The sequence below is a fragment of the Balaenoptera physalus genome (genome assembly GCF_965194825.1).
Source record: "Balaenoptera physalus genome assembly, chromosome: X".
Taxonomy (NCBI): Eukaryota; Metazoa; Chordata; class Mammalia; order Artiodactyla; family Balaenopteridae; genus Balaenoptera; species Balaenoptera physalus.
In genome coordinates, this window is record NC_138903.1 from 47,486,662 (window position 1) to 47,506,210 (window position 19,549).

The following is a 19,549-nucleotide window of genomic DNA, read 5'->3' on the forward strand; positions in this document are numbered from 1 at the left end:
GTGAGGGCTTTCTCTAGTTGTGGCAAGCGGGGGCCACTCTTCATCACAGTGCACGGGCCTCTCACTATCGCGGCCTCCCTTGTTGCGGAGCACAGGCTCCAGACGTGCAGGCTCAGTAATTGTGGCTCATGGGCCCAGTTCCTCCACGGCACGTGGGATCTTCCCAGACCAGGGTTCGAACCCTTGTCCCCTGCATTGGCAGGCAGATTCTCAACCACTGCACCACCAGGGAAGCCCTCTATTTGCATTTGTCCCCTAGTATTATTTGATTTCCTCAGTGACTCATTGGTTGTTTAGTAACATATTGTTTAGCCTCCATGTGTTTGGGGTTTTTTGCAGGTTTTTTTTCCTTGTAGTTGATTTCTAGTTTCATATTGTTGTAGTTGGAAACAATGCTTGATATGACTTCAATCTTCTTAAATTTACTATGACTTTTTTTGTGGCCCAGCATGTGATCTATCCTGGAGAATTTTCCATGTGCACTTGAAAAGAATGTGTATTCTGCTACTTTTGGATGGAACTTTTATATATCTACTAAGTCCATTTGGACTAATGTGTCATTTAAGGCCAGTGTTTCATTGATTTTCTGTCTGGATGATCTGTCCATTGATGTAAGTGGGGTGTTAAAGTCCCCTAATATTACTGTGGTACTGTCAACTTCTCCCTTTATGGCTGTTAGCATTTGCCTTATGTATTTAGTTGCTCCTATGTTGGCTGCATACATATTAATTATTTTTATATCTTCTTGGATTGACCCTTTGATCATTATGTAATATCTTTCTTTGTCTCTAGTCCTGGAACTAGTGTTGGAAGGCTAATGGGTGGGGCTGGGACCCAGAGGGTCCAGGGCCTGGTGTTCACCCACTAGCAGATGAGGCCAAGTCCTGGGGCTAGTGCTGGCCCACTTGTGGGTGGAACCAGGTCCCAGTGTGTTGGAGTTGATGTTGGCCTGCAGGTGGATGGTGCTGGGTCCTGGTGTGGCTGGGAGCTCAGTACATAAGCCAGCCTACTGGTGGGTGGGTCCATATACCTGCCCAGCTAGCTGTCTGGCCTGGAATGTCCCAGGACTGGTGCTGATTGGCTGGTGGGTGGGGCCAGGTCAAGGCAGTAATAAACTAAAGAGAAGGTTCCAACATGGCGCTTACCAGCACCAATATACCCGTGATAGGATGAGCTCCAAGAAATGGCCGCTGCCAGCTTGATGTCCCCATGATGACTTTCAATTGCCTCCTGCCTCTCTGAGAGGCTCTGCAAATCAGCTCTTGGTTTGACCCAGGTTCTTTTCAAATTACTGTTCTTTCCTGGGTCTTGGAGTGTGTGAGATTTTGTGCATAACCTTTAAAAGTGGAGCCTCTATTTTTCACAGCCCTCTGGCTCTCCCAAAAGTAAGTTGCACAGGCCTTCAAAGCCAAATGTTCTGGAGTCTTATCTTTCTAGTCAGTACCCAAGGTTGGGAAGCCCAATGTGGGGCTCAGACCTGTTGCTCTTTGGGGAGACCCTCTACAATTGTAATTATCCTTCCATTTGTTGCTCATCCACCCAAGAATGGGTCTTGAATATACTGCAACTCCACCCCTCCTACCTGTCTCATTGTGGTTCCCTATTTATACCTTCAGCTGTAGAATATCCTTTCTGCTAGTCTTCAGGTCATTATCATGGATAGTTCCTCCATAATAGTTTCAATTTTGTTGTGTCCATGGGAGGAGGTGAGCTCAGGGTCTTCCTACTCCACCATCTTGGCCCTTGAAAATTTTTTTTTTCTGGCCCTTGAAAATGTTGTGGCAGAAGGGACTCCATGGCTAGTGATTAAAGATCAGCCTTTATATGTATTATTTCCCCCTATATGTAAAGCATCATTTCTCTCTGGCTGCTTTCAATAATTTTTCTGTCTTTAGACTGACAAGGGCTTAATTTCCAAAATATACAAACAGGTCATACAACTCAATATTGAAAAAACAAACAACCCAATCAAAAAATGGGCAGAAGATCTACATATACATTTCTCCAGGAAGACATACAGATGGCCAAAAGGCACATGAAAACATGCTCAGCATCCCTAATTATTAGAGAAATGCAAATCAAAACTGCAATGAGGTATCACCTCACATCAGTCAGAAGGGCCATCATCAAAAAGTCTACAAATAATAAATGCTGCAGAGGGTGTGGAGAAAAGAGAACCCTCCTACACTGTTGATGGGAATGTAAATGGGTGCAGCCACCATGGAGAACAGTACTGAGGTTCTTTAAAAAACTAAAAATATCAACGTGATACATCATATTAACAAATTGAAGGAGAAAAACCATATGATCATCTCAATCGATGCAGAGAAAGCTTTCGACAAAATTCAACACCCATTTATGATAAAAGCCCTGCAGAAAGTAGGCATAGAGGGAACTTTCCTCAACATAATAAAGGCCATATATGACAAACCCACAGCCAACATCATCCTCAATGGTGAAAAACTGAAACCATTTCCACTAAGATCAGGAACAAGACAAGGTTGCCCACTCTCACCACTATTATTCAACATAGTTTTGGAAGTGTTAGCCATAGCAATCAGAGAAGAAAAAGAAATAAAAGGAATCCAAATCGGAAAAGAAGAAGTAAAGCTGTCACTGTTTGCAGATGACATGATACTCTACATAGAGATTCCTAAAGATGCTACCAGAAAACTACTAGAGCTAATCAATGAATTTGGTAAAGTAGCAGGATACAAAATTAATGCACAGAAATCTCTTGCATTCTATACACTAATGACGAAAAATCTCAAAGTGAAATTAAGAAAACACTCCCATTTACCATTGCAACAAAAAGAATAAAATATCTAGGAATAAACCTACCTAAGGAGACAAAAGACCTGTATGCAGAAAATTATAAGACACTGATGAAAGAAATTAAAGATGATATAAATATATGGAGAGATATACCATGTTCTTGGATTGGAAGAATCAACATTGTGAAAATGACTCTACTACCCAAAGCAATCTACAGATTCAATGCAATCCCTATCAAACTACCACTGGCATTTTTGACAGAACTAGAACAAAAAATTTCACAATTTGTATGGAAACACAAAAGACCCCGAATAGCCAAAGCAATCTTGAGAACGAAAAATGGAGCTGGAGTAATCAGGCTCCCTGACTTCAGACTATACTACAAAGCTACAGTAATCAAGACAGTATGGTACTGGCACAAAAACAGAAACATAGATCAATGGAACAGGATAGAAAGCCCAGAGATAAACCCACGCACATATGGTCACCTTATCTTTGATAAAGGAGGCAAGAATATACAGTGGAGGAAAGACAGCCTCTTCAATAAGTGGTGCTGGGAAAACTGGACAGCTACATGTAAAAGAATGAAATTAGAACACTCCCTAACACCATACACAAAAATAAACTCAAAATGGATTAAAGACCTAAATGTAAGGCCAGACGCTATCAAACTCTTAGAGGAAAACATAGGCAGAACACTATGACATAAATCACAGCAAGATCCTTTTTGACCCAGCTCCTAGACAAATGGAAATAAAAACAGAAATAAACAAATGAGACCTAATGAAACTTGAAAGCTTTTGCACACCAAAGGAAACCATAAACAAGATGAAAAGACAACCCTCAGAATGGGAGAAAATATTTGCAAATGAAGCACGGACAAAGGATTAATCTCCAAAATTTACAAGCAGCTCATGCAGCTCAATATCAAAAAAACAAACAACCCAATCCAAAAATGGGCAGAAGACCTAAATAGATATTTCTCCAACGAAGATATACAGATTGCCAACAAACACATGAAAGAATGCTCAACATCATTAATCATTAGAGAAATGCAAATCAAAACTACAATGAGATATCATCTCACACCAGTCAGAATGGCCATCATCAAAAAATCTAGAAACAATAAATGCTGGAGAGGGTATGGAGAAAAGGGAACACTCTTGCACTCTTGGTGGGAATGTAAATTGATACAGCCACTATGGAGAACAGTATGGAGGTTCCTTAAAAAACTAAAAATAGAGCTACATACGACCCAGCGATCCCACTACTGGGCATATACCCTGAGAAAACCATAATTCAAAAAGTCATGTACCACAATGTTCATTGTAGCTCTATTTACAATAGCCAGGACATGGAAGCAACCTAAGTGACCATCATGAGATGAATGGATAAAGAAGATGTGTCACATATATACAATGGAATATGACTTAGCCATAAAGGGAAACGAAATTGAGATATTTGTAGTGAGGTGGATGGACTTAGAGTCTGTCATACAGAGTGAAGTAAGTCTGAAAGAGAAAAACAAATACTGTATGCTAACACATATATATAGAATCTATGGGGAAAAAAAAGTCATGAAGAACCTAGGGGTAAGATGAGAATAAAGACACGGACCTACTAGAGAATGGACTTGTGGTTATGGGGAGGGGGAAGGGTAAGCTGTGACAAAGTGAGAGAGTGGCATGGACATATATACACTACCAAACGTAAAATAGGTAGCTAGTGGGAAGCAGCCGCATAGCACAGGGAGATCAGCTTGGTGCTTTGTGACCACCTAAAGGGGTGGGATAGGGAGGGTGGGAGGGAGGGAGACACAAGAGGGAAGAGATACGGGAACATATGTATATGTATAACATTCACTTTGTTATAAAGCAGAAACTAACACACCATTAAAAAAACAAACAAACAAAAAAAACCTAAAAATAGAGTTGCCATATGATCCAGCAATCCCACTCCTCAGCTTATATCCGGAAAAGATGAAAACTCCAATTTAAGAAGATACATGCACCCCAATGGTCATAGCAGCACTATTTACAATAGCCAAGATACGGAAGCAACCTAAGTATCTACTGACAGATGAATGGATAAAGTAGATGTGAGATACATACACACACACACACACACACACACACACACACACACAGAGAGGAATCCTACTCAGCCATAAAAAAGAATGAAATTCTGCAATTTGCAGCAACATGGATGGACCTAGAGAATATTATGCTTAGTAAAATAAGTCAGACAGAGAAAGACAAATATCATATGATATCACTTATATGTGGAATCTAAAAAATGATGCAAATGAACTTATTTACAAAACAGAAACAGACTCACAGACATAGAAAACAAGTTTATGGTTACCAAAGGGGAAAGGGGGGGGATAAATTAGGAGTTTGGGATTAACAGATACACAGTACTATATATAAAATAGATAACTAACAAGGACCTACTGTATAGCACAGGGAACTATATTCAATATCTTGTAATAACCTATAATATAAAAGAATATATATATGTATATGTATAACTGAACCATATTGCTGTACACCTGAAACTAACACATATTATAAATCAAGTATACTTCAGTAAAAAAATATTTTTTCTGTCCTTAGATTTCAAAGGTTTGACTGTAATGTATCTTGTCATGATTTTATACTATTTACAATTCACTCAGCTTCTTGAATCTGTGGGCTTATGTTTCTGCCAAATTTGGGAATATTTATTTAAGTTATTAAATATAAATATTATGTATTATTTCTTTGAGTACTTTTGCAGCCTTACCCTCTTTCGCCTCTCCTTCTGAGACTCTGATTGGCACAAATATTAGATCTTTTGTTATAGTTCCACTGATCCCTGTTCATTTTTCAGTCTATTTTCTCTTTGTTATTCAGATTAGATAATTTCTATTGTTCTTTCTCCAAGTTCACTGATTATTTTCTCTGTTGTCTCCAATCTGCAGTTTAACCCATCTTTTGTGTATTTTATTTCAGTTATTGTATCTTTTAGTTCTTAATTTCCATTTGTTCTTTTGTATATTATATCTCTTTGCTAAGACTTTCTATTTTTAATTTGTATCAAGAATGTTCAGCGAATTCCCTGGCGGTCCAGTGGTTAGGACTTGGCGCTTTCACAGCACAAGCCACACAGCCCGGCCCAAAAAAGGAATGTTTAGAATTGTTTGTCAAAGTATTTCTCTCTCATGGCTGCTTTGAAATCCTTATCAGGTAATTCAGTCATTTGTGTTACAGTGATTTGATTTTCTATGGATAACACAAATCTATTGATTTTCTTTCCTCAGTCAGTTTGAGATCTCAGTTTGATATCTTTCTGGTTCTTGGTATGATGAGGGATTTTCAGTTCAAACCTTAATATGTCAGGTATTATTTTATGAGACTCTGGATCTCATTTAAATTTTGTGTTCTAGCAGGTCTTTTCTGACACCACTCTGGTGGGTGAAGGAGGATGCTGTCTCGTTACTGCCAAGTGGGAGTAGAAGTCCTAACTCCCCATGTGCCCTTGTCTGACACTTCCACAGCAGGAGCAGGTGGCATACCTTCTTACAGTCTGGCAATGGTAGAAGTCTAGGTTCTTCATTCGGCCTTTGCTGGTAGGGGTATGAGTGGGCTACAGTTTTTCTCTAGTGTTTGGCTGGAATAGAGTAGTTATTATCTAAAAGATTTCTGTATTACTAGGTTGTTCCTTCTGCGTACTTTGGCTAGAGAGAGCAGGCTTTTCTTGGTCTGCACCTGTTGGTGTTTCTGGGCTGCCAGCTTGTCCTGCACACAGTCTGGGATATACAAGGCACAAAGAAAACCCAGGGAACTCACTACTGCAGCATTCCTTGGATCCCAAGGCCCTTAGCAAATCTGTCACTTCTGTTCACCTTCTAGAGTATCTTGTGCTTGTTTTATATATAATATCCTGAGCTTTTAGTTTTATTTAGCAGGAGGAATAGGGAAAAGTATATCTATTCCATCTTCCCAGAAGCAGAAATCTAGTTGGTTCTTTTGAACATGCTAATTTGACCATATCACTCTGCAGCTTAAAACATCTCAATGGCTCCAATTACCTACAGGATCAAATCCCAAAACAAAAACCTCACTGAGGAGGAGAGACTGTGTCAGATACACTTCTACATTCCCAAAGTCCAGCATGGCTCTTATAAGTAAGAGTCACTCTGAATGCCTAAAGTTTAAAGAATTTGGGCTTAAGTTAATGCATTTCCCATACCAGTATATGTTCTGGTGAATTATGCACTTTCTTAGAGACTATTCCATAGCCAAAAGTATGATATACTTGCATAGACATTTTTGCCCTGAGTCAAAGCATTGAGAGAACTGTCAAAGCTAGAACCACACGTACCTTCTACAGGCAACCGCCGCCGTATGGCCAGGCGTTCCATTTTCCTCTGTGTCTCTGCCAGACTGAAAAGGACCCCATATACATATTGACGAGCTGACCGGAACAGGAGAGCAGCTGGAGGCAGCTCCATGTTACACTCATCCTCAATACATACAGGGATCTTAATCTCACCCTAATGAGAAAATGGTACAGGAGAAAGGAGAAAATTAGTTACTTCAAGGTTTGGAATTGAGCTGAGAAGAACCAGTAATGAACTGTAGCCTAGCTATTAAATTTTCTACTTGTATTTAGACAGAATTTCACACTAAAAAGAAGTTGTAACAAGCCGAGCTGACCATAGGCAGCTTAAAAGCTAAATTCCATTTTTAAAGTCTCTGCTATGACTAACTACAGCTGACTAAATGGAGAAAATTCATCTTAGACATTTTGCTGAGGGATAGATTTGTATGGTAAGACTGGAGGAAGGGAATAGCTCTGGAGAAGTAGACAGAGAGGTAAAGAACAAGGGCATAATGCCTCTTCTTAGAGTGTGTCCATCCCTAGACCAGAGTCCACAAACATCGTGCATTATCTTCTTCAAAATCTCACAATTACACTTCTCTTCTAGGCCTCATTTACTGCACAGTCCCATCTTTTGCTGGTCTCACCTCACTAGAGACCCTTGATACAATGAGGGGCCCCAGCACACTTGATCTCCTTTCAGATACGATCATCAGAATTTTCTCTGGTAACTTACAGTCCTATGAAGTGTGAAGTACAGTGTTAAGAGCAGGGAGGTAGGTGTTGATGTGTTCTCTCACCTTAGTGAGGACATGGTAGATATATGGGTACATAAGACCCCTTCGATGTCTGTGTTCAGCAACCCGCAAGACTTCTGGAGCTACTGGAGGTAAGGGCGGAATGGTGATGTCCATATGGTTCCTCGTAGACATAGACAGCAGAGATGGGATGTGGGGCTCACCATCACCCAGGCTGGCATCTGAAACTCCAGCATCGATGGGCTGTACCCAAGACCCTCTGTCACCATTTGGATCCTCCCATCCAGGCTGCTGCTGAAGTGTTTCTGTGATGTGACTAAAAGGTTTTAAAAGATAGTGTAGAAGAGAGAAAGGGGGTTGATAAAGACATTCCAACTCAAGATGTCTGTTCTGATTCCAAGGAATCTTAACAAACCCTCTGGAAGTCAGGATACTGGGTTATCACTGGACCTGATACCTTTCCTCTCAGTGGCCATCACTATCCTCCTGGCTTCTTTCATCTGATATAAACCAAAGCAATCAAAAGTCATGGGAACCGGGCTTCCCTGGTGGCGCAGTGGTTAAGAATCCGCCTGCCAAAGCAGGGGACACGGGTTCAAGCCCTGGTCCGGGAAGATCCCACATGCTGCGGAGCAACTAAGCCCGTGTGCCACAACTACTGAGCCTGTGCTCTAGAGCCCGCGAGCCACAACTACTGAGCTCACGCACCACAGCTACTGAAGCCCGCGTGCCTAGAGCCTGCGCTCTGCAACAAGAGAAGCCACCGCAATGAGAAGCCTGCGCACTGCAACAAAGAGTAGCCCCCACTCGCCACAACTAGAGAAAGCCCACGCACAGCAACAAAGACCCAACAGAGCCAAAAATTTTTTTAAAAGTCATGGGAACCATTCTGAATCCTTTATACCTTATAAGAGGCCATGTTTAGAGTCCGCTCATGTTCTAAGGAAATAACTACAATTTAAAACCTCAGGAACTTCCCTGGTTGTCCAGTGAGTAAGATTCCATGCTCTCAATACCGTGGGCCCAGATTCAGTCCCTGGTTGGGGAACTAGATCCCGCACGCATGCTGCAACTAAGAAGCTCGCATGCTGCGACTAAGACCCAGCACAGCCAAAATAAATGAATAAATAAATAAATATAAAAACAAACAAACAAACAAAAACCCAAAAAACCCTCAAAGCAGCTCTGTCTCCCAGGAATAATCTGCTTGGAGGAATAATCTAAGAACAAATGAGCTTATATAAAATCTCACTGTTTTAATCCTCAGAACCCTGTCTTAGTTACCAAGCAATATAACTGCATATTCAACTGTTCCAATACCTCAACTCTATAAAGTCTTTCAATTTTTTTTTCCATTCAACCTACTCCCCTTCACAAATTGAGAGACGACAGACATGATACATAGCACACCACTACCAGGGCTTCCCTAACCAGCTGCTATGCTGCCTTCTACCTCAGTGGCCTGGGTATCTGAAAATTACCACCTGTACAGGGCCCAGATGAGCATGAAGTAACCAAGCACAGAGAGAATTTTCCCACTTCACTTAAGAGCAAAGAGTCACAGAGAAAAGCCAGGAACATACACTTTCCCACATTCCCTACCTAGGTTACCGCAAAAGAATACAGATGCTTCAGAATTCTGTTCCCTGGGGTGCCTGTACAGATACTTACTCAGAGCTGGCTCCATTTGGCTCATCAGCATCAGAGGAAGAGGAGTGGGAAGAGTCTGGTCCCAAAGGAGGTGAGGCTTTGGAAGTCAGGTAATTGGGAAACTGGGATGCAGAGGAATCATAAGAGACAGCCCAACTGGCAAAGGGGCTGTCCTGCAGCATGGGATCCTCAGAAAAAGCATGGGATTCCCCCAAAGCATGGGGGGAGAAGAGAAGAGAGGAGTTGGGTCCCACTGGGAATGGTGGTGGATATTTCATTTTCTGGGGCACGTGGTGAGAAAACTAAAGGACAAAACAGACAGAAAAGCTCTTTATTTAACATTTTACCAGGCTCCAAGATGGTTTCCCCAGAAGTTGTGACATAGTGGATGATGCCAGTAGCTGGAATTGTTTGGATACAAAGAACCTACTGAGAATAACAAGAAATAATTCTAACAGTGATGTATGGACAGAATCCTCCAAAGGCAGGACAATGGACCAATCTATGTCTCCTAGAACCATTCTTCCAACATTATCTAATTTACCTTCACAATGCCCTAGTGGTTACTTATTTGGATGTTTTCTTTACAGAGTCCGCCAGCCTCAAGTTGAGAACATGACATTCTGATAATACTGAATCACCCTAACTCCTTAACTCAGATTATAAAAATCTGGAAGCAACCCAAGTCTAATGCTATCAAGTGGTGTCAAGCTTCTTAAAAGATATTTACCATTGGCTTTCCAGCAGAGATAGTGCCCATTTGATTTCGTGGAATGGGAGGATTTCCAAGTCGATTATTCCGAAAACCTGAAGCAAAGAGAAAGGGCTATCCTTTAGTCAATCTTAATAATTGTACCCTGTTATATTCTGCTAACCTCAAATCACCTGAGAAATTATTATTAATAAATAAGTTAACAATTTATTGAACAGCTACTATGCGCCATGCCAAGAACCTTACATAAATTATTTCTTCTGATAACAACCCTATTAAGGAGGTATCCTGAGCCACATTTCATACAGATGTGACTTGCAAAGATCACACAGCTAGTACATAGCAGAGGTAGAATTCAAACCCAGGCCTGACCCCACAGACAGGGCAATTTTACATATACCAGGCCACAACGGAGATTAGCACCAGAAGAAGCCCAAGCTAAGGAAATCGCATTGGATCCCATCTATAAATTCAAGAAATGAGGGCCCTGTTTCATGTCACCTCTCTTATTACATGGAAATCAAAAGGATGTCTATCAAATAGGAATGACTTCTAGGAGGGTGCAATACAAATAAGTGATTCTACTCTGTCCCAGGAGTTCCTGAGGGACTAACTCAGTTTCCTCTATAGACAGAGCAGCTCGGGGTCAAATGGAAGCCTTACCTAGAAAGGAGGAGGGACCCACTGGCAGCGAAGAGAGTTTGGTTGTGACTGAATAGTACTCAACTGCTTTCTTGAATCGTTCTATTTTATCTTCTGTCCTGGACTGGATGTTGGAACATCAAATGTTCAGAAGAAGAAATAACATGAGAGTGTCTTTGTCATGCAATTTATAATTTGAGAGTCAAAACAGTAGCAGAAATCAAATGTTTAAAGAAACCCAAGGGAGCAATTTTTCATGCTGCAGGAAAGATTAGGTAGGGAGAGAGCATTATAGAACATAAAAGCTGGAATACTTAAAAAAATTAAGTTTAAAAATAAATAAATAAAGTTTACTTACATTTTGTGCTATTCTAGAATGGTCACATGATCATTAGAAAAAATACATAAAGATAGGAGAAAAAAACTACACAGTACCATCACCCAAAGATATTTTGGTGTGCTTCCTTCCACTAATTTTTTTTTTTTTTTTTTTGGCTGTGTTGGGTCTTCATTGCTGCGTGCAGGCTTTCTCTAGTTGCGGCGAGCAGGGGCTACTCTTTGTTGTGGTGCACGGGCTTCTCATTGTGGTGGCTTCTCTTGTGCGGAGCACAGGCTGTAGAAGCACGGGCTTCAGTAGTTGTGGCACGTGGGCTCAGTAGTTGTGGCGCGCGGGCTTACTTGCTCCGCAACATGTGGGATCTTCCCGGACCAGGGCTCGAACCCGTGTCCCCTGCATTGGCAGGCGGATTCTTAACCACTGCACCACCAGGGAAGCCCTCCACTAATTTTTAAAATACATTTTTTTGTTGAAGTATAGCTAGTCTATTTTAATACACATATTTTTTCTATAGTTGATACCGTACTCAGTGTACAATTTCATATCTTGCTTTTATTACACTACATGATAATTTTGAATGGCTGAATATTTTATCATTATACATATATCATAAATTATTTAACTACTTCTCTAATACCTGACATTTAGGTTATTTCTCACATTTGGCTATTATAACTTACACAGAAAAGAACATATATGTACGTATAAGTTTTTTCTGGATTTCAGATTATGTCCATATGAAAATGTCCCCAAAGTGGAATTATTGGTTCAAAAGGTATGAATATTACAACCAGAACCACTTAAACATATACAAAATCCACAATGTGAAATCACTATATATCCACCAGAATGGCTAAAATTAAAGACTATAAATATCTAGCACTGGCAAGGATATGGAGTGACTGGAATCCCAATACACTGCTTGTAAGAATGTACATTGGTAGAGTTGAGAAAACAGTTTGGCAGTTTCTTATAATGTTAAACATATATTTGCCATATGGCACAGCAACCCTACTCCTAAGTATTTATCCAGGAGAAATGAGTACATATGTCCACCAAAATATATGAACAAGAATACTAACAACAGCTTTATTTAATAGCTCCAAACTGGAAATAACTCAAATGTATAGCAACAGAAGAATGGATAAATTATGGTATATTCATATGATAAAAAACTGTGCAGTAATAAAGAACAAAGGACTGATATATGCAACAACATGGACTAATCTCAGACATAATAATGAATGAAAGAAGAGACACACAAAAGAGTACATATAAAGTTCAAGTAGAAGCGAAACTTATCTATGGTGATAGAAAATACCGTTTACCTCTGCGGGGTTGGGGCTGATTGAGAAGGGGCTTTTCCTTATCAAGCTTTTTCCAATGTAATTTTTAAATCCTCTTGAATATAATTTATGACCTTCATAATATTTCATCAAATAGAATATAAGATATTAAAGTCATTTCTAATTTCTCATTATAAATAGTGCTCTGATGAGCATATTTTTACATAAGTTTCTTGGGTTATTTCATAGGGCATATTCTTAGAAGTGGAATTACTAGGTCAAAGGATATGGTCATGTTCATAGACTCTTGACACATGGTACTAAATCTCTTTCTAAAGCAGATGTCTCAAGTTATACTCTCATCATCAGTGCATGAGAGTGCCCAATTCACCCTATAGCCCCAGTGTTGAATATTTTCTACAAAAAATCATCTCCTAACTATAACACTTAATTTTATAGGAAAATTAAAAGATATAATAAAAAAGAAAAAATTTAAACAGTTATAATCTTATCTCTCAGAGTTTGTAATTGTTAACACTCTAAGATCTACACAGCATTCCAGATCTCTTTACTTGCATGCAGGCAGGCACACAAATACAGATATCAAGATCTCCAGGTCCTCCAGCCTCACTTAGAAACAAAATATCACTCTCCTTTTTCAAAAATTGGACATAATTGTTTGAAAAAGGGTTTCAAATCTAAAGAATGTTTGCAAGTTACTGACTTACAGAATGACATGTGAATAACATTCCATTGCATCAAGGTTCCATTATATATTCATTATTATTTCCCTATTATATTTAATAACACATAATAATAACTAAAAACAATCTCCTAAGACATACAAGCCATACACAGAATCTTCCTTAATATCTCTACCTCTGTACCCACTCCCCTCCCCAAAAGTGACCACTGTTACCAGTTTGGTATATGTCCTGTCATAACTTTTGCTGTGTTTATACACACACATATATATGTACACCAATATGGTTTTGCTTTTTTCACATAAGTGGAATCTTATCATATTGTTTTTCAAATTGCTTTTTGCACTTAACAGTATGTCTTATAAACTATTATATGTCAGTGAGTATAGATCTATGGCCCAATGCCCTGAAATACTGAATTATGTGTACTTCCCTCAGTGTACCGCTCTGTTCTGTGCCCTGAAAGGTAAACATTTACTCTTCCTTCAAGAGGCACCAATTCTATGAAATCTTTCCTTCTGTGAAAACTTTATTGTGTTTTTTTTCTTTGTTGTACTTATTTATTTGCTTTTACCTCCCCATTTAACCTCAAGTTCTGTGAGGACAAAGAATGGTTTATTCACACTTATATCCTACTGTCTAACATGGGACCTTATCTATAGAAGTTCATTCAGTATTTTATATATGATCATATTTAATTAAGTCCTGCCCTTTTCTTTTAAAGATCCACAGAGACCAGAAGTAGCAGAGTAGAACCCCATACTTTGACACTATTACCTAGCAGTTTTTGTATGTTTGTTAAAAGAGCTCTCATAATTCTATAACTGTTAAAAATGTTTGTGAAAATTATACAACAATGAAAAATGGTTTAAAACATAATGTTAAGTGAAAAAAGCAGGCTAAAAATGACTACACTGAGATGACTACCACATCAAAACATACATATAAAGAGGACTAGGAAATATTTAGGGTGGAATTAGAAGCAAAGTCTCTATTAAAAAATTTTGTTTTGTTTTGTTTAGTGAAAAGTGGATTCTTGTTTTTAAGAATAGTCATTATCCAAGTTCCAAAACTCATGAATCTACAAAGGAAAGCAAAAGCTATAACATTAAAAATATTCACCACTCAATTGAGCACTTACAAAATTTTCCTCCATTTATATACAATGGAATATTATTCAGTCTCAAAAAAGAAGGAAATTCTGATACATGCTACAACATGTTAGAACCTTGAGGACATTATGCTAAGTGAAATAAGTCTGTTGCAAAAATATATATTGTATAATTCCACTTATATGAAGTACGTAAAGTAGTCAAAATCAGAGGCCAAAAGTAGAATGGTGGTTGCCAGGAGCTGGGAGGGAGGAGAGAATGGGGAGTTATCATTTAATGGGTACAGAGTTTCAGTTTTACAAGATAAAAAGAGTTATGGGGATGAATGATGGTGATGGTTGCACAGTATTATGAATGTAATTAATACCACTGAACTGTATATTTATAATGGTTAAGATGGTAAATTTTACGTGTATTTTACCACAATAAAAAATTGGAAGGAAAATTTATTCTCCATCTAAACAGTATACCCTACTTAACACTAGGATCTCTCCCTACCCAACATGTCAATTTCTCTTTTTGTGAGTCAATCTCTTCCTAATCATCTCATGAAAACAGCTGAGAGTGCAATGCAAAGTAACAAAGTGAATGACCAAATCTGTCATAAAGGTCAGGATTTCCTATAGTCAAGGGACATGATGGAGGACTGCTCACATCATAGTAGAAGCCACGGATCAATGAGGATCTGTTGCAGTTAGTGTTCATCAATGGTGGAAGAGAGAATTATGAAAGATGATGGAAGGCAAGACACTTGAAAAGAGAATGATTTGAATATCAACAGAATGTAAGCCTTTTGGGAAAATAAAGCCCAAGTATACTTTTTATTAAAAAAAACAAAAACAAAAATCAACGCTCTTTATGATTGTGCCAGAAAGTTAAATGTGAACTAGTGGGTGCTAGACAGTGCTATCACAAAATTTTGTTAGGAAAACTTATGCCCCCAAAAGCAAACACTGATTTCATTCTTTATTCATTTAAAAACATCTACAGAGAAGTTTCCATTCTGGATAAGATGGGGTAAGTGCCCTCTACTTTGTTCCCACTGAAGGTAGTTACAGAAACCAGGAGCCACTATTTGAAGACTCTGGGAAGAAGACCAGAATTCAAAGTACCATCAAACCAAGGGTGAGTTTAGCATTTCTTTTTTCTCCTATGTCCCCTGGTGTGGACACAATGCAGCCTGAAATCTGGAAGCGTCCACCAATGTGGAGAGAGCTCCAGGAGAAACCCTAGTCCAGTTCTGGCTTGAAGAGTGGGAAAGGGGTCTCTGAAAACTCAAGAAAATGTATGGAAATACCCCCATTTTTCTTTTTCTTTTTTCTGTTCTCATGTGTGCCAGCCTGAAGCAAACCTGTGGTGGCAGCAGTGGCAATAGGGGAATAGCGGGAAGCTAAATCTCTGAATGAGGAAACTTCCTCTCTGATCAGAGAAGCAGTGGTCTCAATAGGGTGGAGTGAGCCTTCAATGTTTTTTCTCTGTCCTCCTGCTGCTTGGCCCTAGACGCTGAAAAAGGGTGGCCCAATGAACCGGGAAGTACTGAAGGGATTGCAAAGAGGGAGCAGCACATGTGTGGATCTGACACTTAAAACAGCAGACCACAGACTCTGAGAACTGAACAGATAAACCACTGCCCAAGTCCCAGACTGGCAACTGGGTGGCGTTCATTGGACTGATCCAAATAGGTTTGCAAAGGCTTTGAAAATTGCACTGACATTGAAACCAAGGCCCACAGTAGGATGGTGAGAACTTGTGGTCTGAACTTATATGGGTCAATTGCCTCTTAAAACAAAACTGCCAACATTCCCCACTATATTGAAATAAGACTAAGAACCTCAAAACATAATATTCAAAATGTCCAATCCAAATTTACTTGGCCTGGGCATAACCAGGAAAATCTTAAATTGCATGGAAATAATCAATATATGCCAACACGGAGACGACACACATGTTGAACTTATTTGACAAAGACATTATGCAGCTTTATAAAAATGCTTGAAGGTAGGAGAAACACTTTTGAAACAGAAAGATAGAAAATCTAAGCAAAAATAAGTAGACCTTAGGACCTTTCCCCTAGATCACACTTTTTCTCTATTCACTTTAATTCTCAACTCAACTTTAAAAAAATGTATACGTAGTAGGTGATATTTAGCAGACATAAAATCAAAATCAATTCGACCTAAATGTCAGGACCCTGAAAAAGACTGTCATTCCACTGTTTAAATTCTGTAATTGCTAAGAACAAAACTTTGCTTGTGTTTATCCTCACTGTTTCTCTTTTACCCAGAGAAAAACATTCTTTGAGTAGGTTTAAAATAAGAATAAATAATTTAAAACTCAAAAAAAAAAAAAGAAAATCTCAGCAAAGAAAGATAATACACAAAGAAGAACCAAATGGAAACTTTAGAATTTAAAATACAATACTCTTACTGTATAGCACAGGGAACTCTGCTCAATGTTATGTAACAACCTAAATGGGAAAAGAATTTGAAAAAGAATAGCTACATGTATATGTATAACTGAATCATTTTACACCTGAAACTAATGCAACATTGTTAATCACCTATACTCCAATATAAAATAAAAAGTAAAAAAAAAAATCTATACTCCACTATAAACTAAAAATTAAAAAACAAAACAAAACAACAAAAAAAGAAACAACCTCAGGGACTTCCCTGGTGGTCCAGTGGTTAAGGGGACACGGGTTCAATCCCGGGTTGGGGAACTAAGATCCCACATATGCTGTGGGGCAGCTAAGCCCACGCACCGCACACCAAAACTAGAGAGAAGCCCGCACACCACAACTAAGACCCAACACAGCCAAAAATAAAATAAATAAATAAATATTTAAAAAAATTAAAAAAAGAAATAACCTCAAAAATAAATAAAATACAATACTCAGAATTTTAAAAAAAACTCATTGGATGGGTTCTACAGCAGAAAAGAGATGACCAACTTCAATAAGTGGTGGTGGGAAAACTGGACAGCTGCATGTAAAAGAATGAAATTAGAACACTCCCTAACACCATACACAAAAATAAACTCAAAATGGATTAAAGACCTAAATGTAAGACAGGATACTAAAAAACTCTTAGAGGAAAACACAGGCAGAACACTCTCTGACATAAATTGCAGCCATCTTTTTTGATCCACCTCCTGAAGTAATGAAAATAAAAACCAAAATAAACAAATGGGACCTAATGAAACTTAAAAGCTTTTGCACAGCAAAGGAAACCATAAACAAAACAAAAAACAACCCACAGAGTGGGAGAAAATATTTGCAAAAGAAGCGACCAACAAGGGATTAATCTCCAAAGTATACTGTGTTGGCAAAATGTTCACTCAGGTTTTTCCGTAAGATGTTACAGAAAAACCGGAGCGAACTTTTTGCCAACCCAATACAAGCAGCACATGCAGCTCAATATCAAAAAATAAACACCCAGTCAAAAAATGGGTGGAAGATCTAAATAGACATTTCTCCAAAGAAGACATACAGATGGCCAAAAAGCACGTGAAAAGATGCTCAACATCACTAATTATCAGAGAAATGCAAATCAAAACTACAATGAGGTATCACCTCACACTGGTCAGAATGGCCATCATCAAAAAATCTACAAATAATAAATGCTGGAGAGGGTGTGGAGGAAAAGGAACCCTCCTAAACTGTTGGTGGGGATGTAAATTGGTGCAACCATTATGGAGAACAGTATGGAGATTCCTTAAAAAACTAAAAATAGAACTACCATATGATCCAGTAATCCCACTCCTGGGCATATATCCAGAGAAAACCATAATTCAAAAAGATACAGGCAACCCAATGTTCAGTGCAGCACTATTTACAATAGCTAAGACATGGAAGCAACCTAAATGTCCATCGACAGAGGAATGGATAAAGAAGATGCGGTACATATATTCAATGGAATATTACTCAGCCATAAAAAAGAATGAAATAATGCCATTTGCAGCAACAAGGATGGACCTAGAGATTATCATACTAAGTGAAGTAAGACAGAGAAAGACAAATATCATATGATATTGTTTACACATGGAATCTAAAAAAATGGTACAAATGAACTTATTTAAAAAACAGAAACCAAGTTACAGATGTAGAAAAACTTATGGTTACCAAAGGTGAAAGGCATGGAGGGATAAATTAGGAGACTGGGACTGACATATACACACTACTATATATAAAATAGATAACTAATAAGGACCTACTGTATAGCACAGGGAACTCTACCCAATACTCTGTAATGGCCTATATGGGAAAAGAATATAAAAAAGTGTGGATATATGTATATGTATAACTGATTCACTTTGCTGTACAACTGAAACTAACACACCATTGTAAAGCAACTATACTCCAATAAAAAAAAATTTTTTTAACATCTTTATTGGAGTATAATTGCTTTACAATGGTGTGTTAGTTTCTGCTTTATAACAAAGTGAATCAGTTATACACATACATATGTTCCCATATGTCTTCCCTCTTGCGTCTCCCTCCCTCCCACCCTCCCTATCCCACCCCTCTAGGTGGTCACAAACTACCGAGCTCATCTCCCTGTGCTATGCGGCTGCTTCCCACTAGCTATCTATTTTACGTTTGGTAGTGTATATATGTCCATGCCACTCTCTCACTTTGTCACAGCTTACCCTTCCCCCTCCCCATATCCTCAAGTCCATTCTCTAGTAGGTCTGTGTCTTTATTCCCATCTTACCCCTAGGTTATGAAAAAAATTTTTTTAAAAAGAAAAAGAAAAGAGATGGCCAAGGAAAGAATCAACAAAGTTAATGATGAATCTATAGAAATGATCCAGTGTGAAAAACAGAGAGGAAAATAATTTTTTAAAAAACAGAGTCTCAAGTATCTATGGGGTAATAACAAAAGGTCAAACACTGGTACCATTGTAGTCATGGGAGGAAAGGAGAATGTGGAACAGAAAATCTGTTTGAAGAATAATAGCTGAAAACTTCTCAAATTTAGTGAAAGATATACTTAGAAATTAAAGAAGCTCAGCAAACTCTAAAGAAGATAAATTCAAAGAAATCCATGCCTGATACATCACTGGAAAATTCTACCAAACAATTAAAGAAGAAAAACACCAATTCTACACAATCTCTTCCAAGAAATGGAAGAGGAAGGAATACTTGCCAAAACACTTTATGAGTCCTGCATTACCCTGATATCAAAATCAAACAAAGAAAACACAC

General features: G+C 38.6%; 2 protein-coding genes across 7 annotated transcripts in view; both read right to left on the bottom strand.

The window, feature by feature from the left end:
- WNK3 (WNK lysine deficient protein kinase 3) overlaps positions 1-19,549 on the bottom strand; it is a 398,421-nt gene that overhangs the window by 183,715 nt on the left and 195,157 nt on the right. The gene's annotated exons all lie outside the window — the stretch shown is intronic.
- The window catches only part of FAM120C (family with sequence similarity 120 member C), a 167,338-nt gene that overhangs the window by 104,207 nt on the left and 43,582 nt on the right, over positions 1-19,549 (bottom strand). For 3 of the 6 annotated variants that reach the window (XM_082445131.1, XM_082445130.1, XM_082445129.1), the window contains exons 5-9: positions 10,924-11,026; positions 10,279-10,355; positions 9,570-9,850; positions 7,941-8,214; positions 7,141-7,312 (exon numbers count right to left, since the gene is read on the bottom strand). In XM_082445131.1, coding sequence (XP_082301257.1) covers positions 7,141-7,312; positions 7,941-8,214; positions 9,570-9,850; positions 10,279-10,355; positions 10,924-11,026 — 907 coding nt within the window. Of the gene's footprint in view, positions 1-7,140; positions 7,313-7,940; positions 8,215-9,569; positions 9,851-9,894; positions 9,978-10,278; positions 10,356-10,923; positions 11,027-19,549 lie in introns of those variants that run through there. The other 3 variants (XM_082445132.1, XM_082445133.1, XM_082445134.1) reach the window with 3 other exon arrangements.